Source organism: Labeo rohita, chromosome 23, assembly GCF_022985175.1.
Source record: "Labeo rohita strain BAU-BD-2019 chromosome 23, IGBB_LRoh.1.0, whole genome shotgun sequence".
Lineage (NCBI taxonomy): Eukaryota > Metazoa > Chordata > Actinopteri > Cypriniformes > Cyprinidae > Labeo > Labeo rohita.
In genome coordinates this window covers 14562089-14574613 of record NC_066891.1, presented here as the reverse complement: position 1 = coordinate 14574613, position 12525 = coordinate 14562089, and the positions used below count along the sequence as shown (strand labels likewise).

General features: G+C 36.4%; 1 protein-coding gene across 2 annotated transcripts in view; it reads right to left on the bottom strand.

The window, feature by feature from the left end:
• rca2.1 (regulator of complement activation group 2 gene 1) overlaps positions 1-12525 on the bottom strand; it is a 69277-nt gene that overhangs the window by 32673 nt on the left and 24079 nt on the right. Inside the window, exon 1 of one of the 2 annotated variants that reach the window (XM_051097277.1) lies at positions 4868-4987. The exons of the other annotated variant lie outside the window; for it this stretch is intronic. Coding sequence (XP_050953234.1) covers positions 4868-4958 — 91 coding nt within the window. The 5' untranslated portion in view covers positions 4959-4987. Of the gene's footprint in view, positions 1-4867; positions 4988-12525 lie in introns of those variants that run through there. 2 annotated transcript variants of the gene reach the window in all.

Here is a 12525-nt window from a genome sequence, read left to right as displayed (position 1 = left end):
GAAAAAAAGAAGAAAAGAAAAAAAAAACACGAAAGATGTAATAACACTTAAATTCACTCTGCTCAGCTGCCAGCTTAGAACAACATGTTCATGTTGGCCACAATTATTGGCACCCCTAGAAATTATTATGAATTATTCTAAAATATCTCTGAAGTATATTCCTGTCCATATTTACATGTTTTAGCACACCAGGGTGACTAGGAGCATTAAGTTGTCCAGGCAAGACTTCCTGTTACACAGGATTATAAATATAAGGAACACAAAGGCCAAACTTCCTCAGTCGTCCATCACAGAGAGTAAAAACAAAGAATATAGTTCTGATTTGCGGGAAAAGATTGCTGAGCTTCACAAAACAGAAAGTGGCTGAAAATCCCCTTTTCCACCATCAGGGCAATAATTAAGAAGTTCAGATCAGCTAAAAATGTTACAAATCTGCCTGGAAGAGGACGTGTGTCTATATCGTCATAATGCACGCTTAGGAGAAGAGTTTAAGTGGCCAAAGACTCTTCAAAGATCACAGCTGAAGAACTGCTGAGATTAGTTGAATCTAGGGGCCGGAAAGCCTAAAAAAAAAGTAAAATAGCTCCTACATCACCAGATGTTGTTTAGGGGGTTTCAAGAAAAATTCTGCTCACTCATCCAAAATCAAACTCCAGCATATTCAGTTGTCAGAACACAACTGGAACTTCAAATGGGACTGGCTTCTATGGTCAGATGAAACTTAAAAAAAGAGCTTTTTAGCAGCTAACCCACCAGAAGGGTTTGGTGCAATCATTGATAAAAGTACCCCATGCCCACGGTTAAATATACTGCTGAATCTTTAATGTTGTGGGCTTGTTTTTCTTCCGGAGTTCCTGGACATCTTGTTCAGATACATGGCATCATGGTTTCTATCAAATACCAACAGATAAAAATCCAAAACCTGCCACTGTTGGAAATCTTATAATGGGTCGTGGTTGGATCTTCAATTAGGACAATGATCATATTTACCAAGGGTGCCAATATTTGTGAAGGGGACCCTATGTGTAACAGCCCAAGCTAATTCTCTTTTCTAATAGAGTTTCTAAAGGGTTAATTGTGTTAAGACAATTTTTCCCACCATACAAATAGTGACTAAACAGCAATGTTGAACAGGGGTTGAATAATTATGACATAGCTGTGTTATTTAAAAAAAATCCTAGAACTCAAACATATTACATTATATACTGGCATTATCACTTTCAATATGGCAGTAATCTGTTATAGATGCAATTTTTATAAAGTCCTGGAAGCTTGAATTTGTAAAGTACTGCATTCTCTGGGGATTGAATAATTCAGATGGGTCTCGGAGGTTTATCAGGATTCGGCACTGGGTACAGAGTGCGATGGGCTGTTCAGAGAAATGTTGCTGTTCAGAGAAATGTTGCACGCCTAAAACGTTAGGTAGCCACTCGCTGAAGAATTCAACAGGGTCACACCCTTCGCTGCCTTCCTTCATACCCATTACACGTATGTCTCTGCGTCTGCTGTAGTTTTCAAGGTACTCGACTTTATCTTTTAAAGTCTCATTCTCCTGTCTGACCACTTTCTTAAGGCTGTCTATCTGACGTACCGATGTGTTGTTCGGCCTCCATTACTCTTCCAAGAAGGCTGCTCACTGTCGAGTGCAAGTTTTCTATGGACGTTTGCAAGTCCGCTGTTTTAGAGTCTATCTTTTGCGAGAGAGTGTTATTGCCTTCCTGGATGTCTTTAAGAAGAACCGCAAGCATGTCACCTTCCCTTTTCAGTTTCGTTTGGATCTTTCTGTGGGGCGCCATCTTGTGTTTTTTGGTTACAAGGTAATGTGTTAAACAGTCTTTTTACCTTGCTAATAAATAGTATTTTCATTATATTTCGGATTTTGTTGATGTTATACGGCTCGTTCAGTGAATTGCGGGCCGACGAGTGTTCAGCCGTAGAACGGAGATTCTGTTTAAATTCCCTATGAATCATAATGAAATTATTTACCTGTTTCCCTTACATCTATTTGTTTATTTTTCAAGAAAAAATAGACACATCAAAAAGCTAAAATATTTACAAAATCGATGAATAAAATAAAGCAGTTTGGGGCTGAATTTTTTTTGTCCACCTTTTTAACAAAGAATATCATTTCAGTGATGGCAAATAACTTGATAGGAAGTCAACATGAATTAAAAAGAATGCAATGTATGTACACTTGTAATGAAGCTGCAACCATGCTTTTCAATCAGATGTCTTTGGGGTGTTTGCCTTGAGCCCTAAGCCTCCTTGATGTATATTTTGAGCAGAACATATTAGTTTTTTTTTAGCCTGCTAACAACTGTATTGAACTATTGTGAGTTCTTATTTACTGCAATTGCATTGAAAAGATTATTATTCGAAATTTCTACCATCAATATTTATGTCCTACTGAAGAAAGTCAGTCGTACAGGTTTAGAATAAAATGATTTTGGATGAACTAATCCTTTAGAATTCTATAAATAAATCATTTATTTTATTATGTATGTTCTCATAAATGGGGGTTGTGACTGTCTCGTTGTCTGATTAACTTACTTTGTCTTATTCTGACTCCATGTGAGATGAGGAACTGTTGCAGAGCTCAGGAACTTTGTAGTTTGGATGGCTGTTGAGAGTGATGTTGTGCTATTACACAGTCATAGCTAGAGAAAACTGGTCAAGAAAGAGAGGTTTATCTTCAGACATCTTAGAACCATGTAAATGTCACAATATATATTATTACTATACAAATTAAGTGCTGCATTATGTCCATTCATTTCAAGTAAAACTAATGTAGTCAGAAGATTAAAAAATACCATTACAATGTACAAAACAATTAGTCTAGAAACACAAATCATTACAAAATCACAAACTATTAAAGGGATAGTTCACCAAAAAATGACAATTCTGTCAATAATTACTCACCCTCATGTCATTTCAAACCCGTAAGACCTTCGTTTATCTTTGGAACACAAATTAAGGTATTATTGATGAAATCTGAGAGCATATTGACCCTGCATAGACAGCAACGCAACTACCATGTTCAAGGCCCAGAAAGGTAGTAAGAACATCTTTAAAATAATCCATGTGAAATAAGTGGTTCAACTGTAATGTTATGAAGCTGTTATGTGTATTACAGCTCTTATGAAGCTGTATTATGGGTTAAAACCTTGGGAAAGAAATTAGGGTAAGTAATTAATGACAGACTTTTCATTTTTGGGTCCCTTTATTACTGAAAGTCCTCTGAGGTCATTTTCACTGCAATCCATAACTGAAACACAAGATGGAGCAAGTCTGTGGTGTGATACAACAGACACGAAGCACCCAGATGTCACCATAAACCCTTGTGGTCGTCCTTTGAGTCCATGCTTTTGTGACAAAGTGCTGTTTGACTGTCAGGTAGAAATCTGCTGTAGTGCTCACCTCAGTGTGGGCTCAGCAGAAGTGTTTTAGAGAGCACAGCAGCCACAAATGGGGAGCTTTTGAGCAGGCTTCTGAAAGCTAAAATGATAAATCGGACACCCTACAGTAGGGGTGCCCAACCATGTTCCTGGAGATAGACCTTCATGCAGAGTTTAGTTCCAACCCTAATCAAACACCCCTTCACACTCTAAAGTGTTGCACTTATATTCACAGTCCGTCAAGACTATAGAATATAGTGCAAAATTTCTATGGGCAGAAAAAGTGTCTAATGCTGATAATTCTTTCAAAAAGAACACAGTCACACACTGATAAAAGAAATCATTTCAGTCTTACCAATGCATTGTGGTGGTTCAGGGCTCCATCCATTTTCTTTACACACAATATAACCTTCTCATTTCATTGTATAGCCATCATCACATTTGTATTCAGTAAAGTGTTTCATTTTGTACATCCTACGATTCTTTTTGCATAAGGAACTGTAGGTGCTGGACACCCATCTGGGAAAAAAAAGAAAAGAAAAAAACGTTTATGTAAAAGAACAGTACTGATCATGAAATCTTTTATTTATTATCAAAAAGAAACTCACAAGTGAGTTGACTGGCATTTAACCATAACTTACCAAAACATGTTGCCGGATTTGGTTTAAAGGTTCCATCTTCAGAACAATGAATTGTTGATTGTCCTATAAGACTAAATCCTTCTTATAGGACAAATAGCTGACTGCTTGTGAATAATCATAAAAGTCGAAAGGCACATCTACAAATGGCTGGAGGTGCTAAACATTTCACCACTGAAGAGAAAAACATATCCAGGTGAATAGGTATTTATTTCCAGAACATAAAAAAATTCTTTCAGTACAAATTAGGAATGGTTTTGAGCCCTTCAATGTTACATTTCATTCAAATGTAAGAACTGACATACGTTCACAGACAGCATCTCGGCCATCCCATCCCTGATCTCGGCAAACCCTTGTTATTTCCTGACCTGCCAACACGTATCTGAAAGCAATGATTCTCCTCTTACCAAATACTCAAATACAAAACACAATCTAAATTCCACATGGTTTAAAACACACTTCAAAGAGCGTATAGAAACTCGTTTCACTTACCCTGTGTCACAAACCAGTTTAGCTGTGTCGCCAAATAAATTTCTGTAATGTACAAAAAAAATTGACTTTTTTAGAATTGGTGCTCCTTAAATGCTGTTAAAAATAATGAAAAATAATCTTTATTGTTGCTTATTTAAAGAGGAAATATGTAATACTGTAAAGCTTCCTGTCGTCAGTGGCAAAATCACTATGAACTACTTAAGAATTGTTAAGCTCTTTAATAACCTATTGACGTACACCCAACATCTTTTCACATATCTAAATGAGGCTTTTTAAAAAACAATGTTTAAATGCATTTTACAATTTACAAATGTAGTGTACTTAGCATATCACAGTACATACTTGTGCAACTGAAATCCAGATTTGCCCACTGGTTTCCCTTACAGGTAACCGATTTAGATGCTTTTGAGTCAACTGGCTTATATCCAACCATTCACTAAATTGTTACAGTGACTCCATCTGCAGAATTTTGGGTCAAGAGATGGTCTGCTGTTACAATGACATTTCTTGGTCCAAAAGATGACTGTTGTTAGATCGCTGTCTCCATGCCTAGACAATCGAGATCCAGCCCCGGACGCCAGATCCCGTCAGAAAATATCAGTTTGTCCAGTATCAGAACAACTCGTCAGCACAGTAGTCTAATACCCAAACCCTGTTAACAGGAGGTCTTGTCTGGTACCCAAAAATACCCAAAAACACTATTAACAGTCTTCTATCAGCCAAGAAGTTGACTGAGGAAAAAGCCAATGAAAGTGAAGAGCAGAAGCAGGAGACGAAGTATGACAGTAAAAAGGAGCAGAGTTTATTGAATAGTCTTAGTTGCGTATGTCTCAATGCTCAGACTTCGTCTGAAGAACACAAATCCAACAAGTATTGTTATACCAAACTGATTCACAACAACATCCCATAAACCTTGAGTTTCTATAAACATTCCCTTGTATCTCTTATTCATGAAGACAAACAGCCCTTGAAGCTACACAGTCATAAGACTAAACAATGGAAAATATATAAAAAAAACAACTATAATATAATATAAATGACTAATCAATTAATGAATCAATAAAATGAATATATAAATGACTATAATGATTATTATAAATGATTATATGATTAAATGGAATAATAAAATGATGAAATGATTAATAATTATAAATGAATAAATTAACAAAGAATAAATGAAGAATATATAAAAAGAAAAGCAAAACACAACACAAATGTATGGTTGTTCTGAGGCAAACACACACAGTTTGCATTTGACGATCGTCAGATCCTTCATTCCCCCCCTCTTAATCATATATGACAACATAAAAATGATTATTGCAAGCAAACTTTCATAATCTTTATCAAAACATACTTTGAAAAGTATGGGTGATCAGGCCATACTCTTCCCTTCTACATGTTCAAAAGAACAGGTCACTTCTGTCATACCGCATACCAGCGTCGGTTAAGGGAGATTGTGTCTCTGACTGTTGTCGTACAACAGTAAACTGTAATCTGACAAATCGACACTCTTATGGAAATGTACAAGAGTAAGATGATTGACACTCTTGAAATTGTGACTAAAGCTTTTAAAAGTGTCCCAATATTGATCAAAACCAAACCAATTAGAATTTCCAAAAACTCATTGTGAAAAACATATCCTTTACCAATTCTAACTGCATGTGCTTTTACCTTTTCCATCTTTTACCATCTTTGGCCATTTGTCATATTTTAGCATCTTTCCATCTCAGCATCAGGGTTTCTGTGCCTGAGTATTTACTCAAGTTGCCTGTCAGGTTTATAAGTTTGAAACTAGAATTGTTAATTGGAGGGTACCAATTTTAACCATTCAAAAACAAATCAGATAATGGTAATACTATTGAGAGAGAACTGAGGAAAAATTCTCTTAAGGATCTTGTCCTTTGAGATTTAACCAAAATTACATCACTATGACCTTCTAGTCATGGACGAATGATTGAATCACATCATGTCATGTTTGACCATATCTTGCAGCATGATGATAATAAACCACTCATGAATTAGCCTGATTGACTCTGTATGATAAATATATGACTTAAAAATACCCATGTATATGTGTTATAAACAATTTAAAAATCTTTCGTAGCTCAGAATGCCAGTTGAGTCAGTTCTCGAAGAGTCTCGGTAGTCTGCTCTTGAAATGTCTCTATAGCTTGTTCTGTTCTTCCCCAAGAACCATCTTGAGTTTGAAGATTGCGAAGTTCTGTCTCTCTCTCTGACGTTCCCTGAAGTTCCTGTTACTCTGTTTGCCGTTGTTTGTCGACACAAACTGTCCCCCTTATGATAAGGCTCAAACCTCTCAGCGAATTTCTGGAAGGTCACTGACAATGATCTGTGAAAACACAAAAACAAGAGAACGGAACACAGAGACTGTTCTTTTCGAAAAACAAGATTGCTTAAACTTCGTTGGAATTATTTTGACTCCATTATAACCTCGATAGATAAACAAGGAACATAGAGACCGGTTGGCGACTAAACTGTAGTCCGGTGAAAGCTAATCATCATAGCCCCCCACCCGCCATATCTTCATCATGAGGTTGGCCCCCAAGTCACTAAAAGACAAGGTTCTTCCTCATGACTCCTTCCTACAGCATTTCGCCGGGTCTCATTCAAAATTAATGAGCAAATGTCTAATATCTCTCCATTTAATTTTGGCTAATAATTCTACATAATTTGGATCTGAAGGGGTTGCTAATGATAAACTAATTTCAGCAGAATTCTATGTCCGCCCCCCTCTGGAGGAGGTTAACACACATCCTAAAGCCTGAATTCAAACCTTTGCCTGATTGCCTCAGTTAAAACCAATCGATGTATCAGAAGAAAATCCGAATTAAGTGAACACCTGCCATAGCAAGATCTCTCATAGCAACATTTGACCTTCAGCCAAAACGGTAAATTCATATTATGCACAGAAATAATAGAAACATGTCTAACCATGTTAGCTCTGACGTACCACATTTGCCAGAATGATCTCAGAGTATGATTAACTCTTTCAAATGACGAATGTCATTGTTGGTAGTATGAAAATCCAATGAAGTCCACAGACTTTGTGAAATACCTGACCATTAAAGTGTGTTTCCCCTGGCCAGAATCAATAGTGTCTGACACTCCCATCAGGGAATGATGTCTCAAATCAATATTTAGCCATAAAAACAGCAGTACTTACTGATAGTGAAAATTTTGCCAACTATGACCAAAACATCCCAGTAACCCTGGCATTTTAAAAGAGTCATGAAATCACAAATTCACAGAACAGCCCTGAGGGTGCAGGTTTTCCCAGCTAAATAGAATAGCGTTGCCGACGTCACGCATCCGTTAAATTCTTCCGCATGTTTCCTAACAATGCCCTCGCCCATATTGTTTAAACAAATATGAACAAATTAAAAAAGCCTAAGTGACGGACACACACTGTGTATCTGGTGTGACCAAAAAAGAAAGCAAGGTTCAGAGCCTATTATCCATCTGATAATTTAGAAACAATCAAATCCACAGATTTGTGTCTTGGCTTTATCTGTGAGCTGTGAGTGAGGTGTTTCAGTGCACAGATAACATGCCTGAGCAGTGAAGATTTCTGTCGTTCATGCGGCGGCAACCGCAGTTGCCTGGTCAGCGAGGGTCATCCGTCCCACCTCTTAGCGAGAAACCACTCTGCTGCCAACCTGCTCCAAAGTCATGCACAACACCCAAAGGCACAACAGGAGTCCATGTAGATTTCAGCTGTTTTGCCATTTGCCAACTCACATTTTGAGCAACCAAATTAACACTGAGACTGTTACTGCTCAACCTGCTTTGCATTCCCCATTGTTCACAAAAGATGAACAGCACAGAAAATCACATTTGAATTTGGAGTTCCAAATTGTCTAAATGTTTTCTACCCTTAAAAGCTCTGAGCAGAGCTCTGCACCATCTTGACCATCTGGAATTAGTTTAGATGATTTCCCCCCAAAAAAATGATGTTTGGCAATTTTAGCATCATGGACTATTTGTCACACGCCCTGCTGCTCATTAGTCAATAATGCAACGCAGTGCATTTACAAAGTGTAGACAGCAAATAGTTAACATCAAACAAAGCAAAAAAGACTGTCTGAACTGTATAAACAAGGCAAAGGCCTTGAGTCATGGTATGAGCCTCTCATAGTTATTCTGATTTTCCCGTTCTTAGGTTAGCATAGATGTCATGTAACCAATGCAAAATCTCTGCCACTGTATGTGATATATCTAGTGTGAATGCTAGTTGTGTCAGTTCCTCAAAAACTATTCCAGCCTCAGGAGTTTAGTCATTTTGCCTTGAACTTAACAAATTAAAGAAAATTGTTTAACACTGCAGCTTGCAGATGAGCTGCAATCCAGCTACCCCTGTAGTTACATCCTCAAAAGAATCTTAGCACTGAATAGTTCCAGAAATCAGATGTGTCCTAGCATCTCACAGCTAGATGTGACTGATACACCAATAAGGTGTTAAATGAAATCTGCCAAAAGACCGGTGAAATAGCGGTTACACTGTTAAACACAAAAAATAGCTAGTAGCATTTTGACCAAAGCCCATTAGCAACATCAGTTACTAAAACCATTGTTTTCCATAGAAATATCAAAAATAACCAGTTTCACATGTCATTGAACTTGAAAATAACCTGATGAAATCACTCTTTTTCAGAGTCTGAGACAAGATAATTTCCCATTCAGTTGTTGTCTTTCAAGCTTATAAAACTAGGAGAGCAAGATTAAAATTCCCCCAAATTATTAACAGATATAAATGTATTAGGCTGAAAATCAAGATTCACAACGGCTTTGAGACTAGCACTCTCTGCTCATGCTACATCTTTGCAGCTATCATAATAATTCTATAGTGAGATTAGTGTCTGCATCACATCTAAACCCTTAAATTTCCGAATTTCAGAATTATTTACCCTACTGTTAGTGATGTGCTTCCCACATGCAAAAACAAACATCCTCAAGCTTTTGTTCAAACATTTTCAACATTTTTAAAAAACCTGTTAAACCCCTTCAGTTTTTCTGTAAATAAATGAAGAAAGAATACATTTTGAATATATAAAAAGAAAGCAAAACACAACACAAATGTATGGTTGCCCTCAAGGCAAAACACACACAGTTTGCATTTGACGATCGTCAGATCCTTCACTGTGTCCACTGTGCTGTGGAAATAAAACACAAAACATTAGCAAATCATATGCTGAAGTTGCTTTCATACAGTTTTATCTCTGTTACCATTGCAAAATGTATTAAGGTTACATAAATATTTAGAAACTGGGCACAAAAACACATCTGCTGGTTAAGGTCATGATTAAATCTCTCCTGAAAGCACTACAAGGGCACCAGTGAACAGCCTGAAGATATTGTTGCAAGCCTTCGTAAAGCTGAAGTCAAAAGTTTACATACACTTTGCAGAATCTGCAAAATGTTAATTCATTTACCAAAATAAGAGAGATCATACAAATGCATGTTATTTTTTTAGTACTGACCTGAAGATATTTCACATAAAAAAAAAAAATACTGATATAGTCCACATGAGAAAATAATAGTTGAATTGACAAAAATGACCCTGTTCAAATGTTTACATACACTAGATTTTTAATACTGTGTTGATCCACAGCTGTGTTTTTTGTTTGTTTGTTTAGTAATACTTGTTCATGAGTCCCTTATTTGTCCTGAACAGTTAAACTGCCCACTGTTCCTCAGAAAAATCTTTCAGGTCCCACAAACTCTTTGGTTTTTCAGCATTTTTGTGTATTTGAACCCTTTCCAACAATGACTTTGAGATCACACTGAGGACAACTGAGAGACTCATATGCAACTATTACAGAATCCTTTTTTATGATTGAAAGCAAATGGAAGTCATGTGAGTGTACCAGTGAAGATTTACCAGTACCAGCATGCTGTAACCCTGATTAAGATAATCAAGCTTTAAGTTAAAACTCTTCTGCTTGCAAAGCATTATTAGTTGCTAGTATCAACATTACCCTACTAGGCTATGGACTTGTGTAGTTTGTTCAGTGAATGAACTCACAAAGTGCCCTTTCCTAATATTATATTACAGCACTATACAATTCTCAGAATGGAAATATGTAATCCACCGCTGTCTGAAGGAACAGAAAATATGGGTGGCACTTCTGGTTTTGCCAAATGTCACTCAAATAGATCTAAATACACAATTTTATATTTAAAAGGGTGTGCTACAAATAATCCTCATCAGTCAGATTGACCGAATGAGCTGTAAGTTTCCTGTCATTCTGTATTTTTATCTATCAGGATGGAGATATCACAAGTATATGAGTTTCAAGATCACTTTTAAGGACTTTCTACAAGGTTTTTGTAAATGCTTATATGTGGCATTATTAGAGATAACCATTAAACAAGTTCATTGGCCATATCTGATTGTTTACTTTGACTTTGACTTTGTTTAGACTTATGTGGAAGTTACTCCCATAACTCACTGAATGCGTCATAGGGTGTAGGGGGAAAAATTGAGCATGCTCTTCACGCCTGTGTGGAAAAACCAAAACCTTGTGTCTTAACACAGGTTTGCTTTTCTAGTGAGATCTGGCAAACGCTGTGTGTGTGTCATGAATATTTTTGTACAGTATTGCCGGAAGACAAAGAGACTGTAAATGTACATCTTAAATCTGTATATCTGATGAAGGTTAATTATTTACACTAGCATTTAGATGACGCACATAGACCAAAAGCCACACAAAGCAGTTTATTCAGGGTTGAATATGAGGAAGTTTGAACAGGATTTGCAACAAGAACGGAAGTCTTTGATTTGTTACTCACAGAAAACAGTTCAGGCCTACATGAAAAGTGTACAAGCAGTGCACATGGCCCTATATTAATTTGGCTTTGTCTGCAGAAATGTATATAGTGAAATGTAGCCATGTTAGGGGCCCAGGTGTTTTTACTAATTTACATGTATAGAAGCAACACTTGCAAAAATGAAACTAACATTCATCAAACTGTTTGTATATTTACTCAGTGTATGTCTAGAAGCTAACAATAAGGCTAATGGTACGCAATTAATGCTCCTTAGTAAATATGTTAAATTATTATTTTTTTTTAATGAACTAATATGTTATCATCAGAGCTGGATAGATTACTTATAAATTGTAGTCTGTTACTGATCACTGATTACATGATGAAAAATAGTTTGTAACCTAATCTAGATTAGGTAATGTAATTTGACTATGTTTTACTTTTTTATCAAACAAAGTTAAATTAATTGAAATATTAACTTCCTCAGTGATATTTCAAGCAAATACTTAATTATTGCATTTATTTATTACTTTTTATTTATTACTGCATTAAGCACACATTAATAAACACGAAAACAACGACACGTCCAAAGTTTTCCAGGTTTTAAATGTTTTTGTAATCATGTAATCCATAAAAAAGTAATCTGATCACAAGCATTTTAAAAATGTAAAGTATTTTAATTACAAGTACTTGTACAGTTATTCCTGTCCTCTTACAAGACACCAGAAATGCCTGAAATGATAATTGCATCAATGTTGATATCTATTTGTAATGTGTGCGTGTGATATTGTCTGTCAATATACAAAGTGGACACTTAATTCTTTTCTCTGTAGCGTATCAAAGCAAATCAGACAACTGAATATTCGATTAGAAGTGTTAAAACAACCCAAAGAGCCGAATTCCACTAAGAGTCCCAGGATAACCAGACAACGTCATAAATCTGTCCATGATACCCTGGCACCAGCCTAACCAACCAACTCCTTCACAGCTTTGAAGAACTTGCAACATTAACACAAAATAACACACAATTATTGATAAACCTAATTCAGGAAGGAGATTGTCAATTTTGGGGCAAGAAACCCGTGATTAATGGTCAAAGATACAGCACATCATGACCATCACATGACGAAAATCATTTGTAGAGACTTTGTTAAGTCAGGCTCCTTCTAGACCTTTTGATCTTTTGGCCCAGAGAACATACCATCACGTTCACA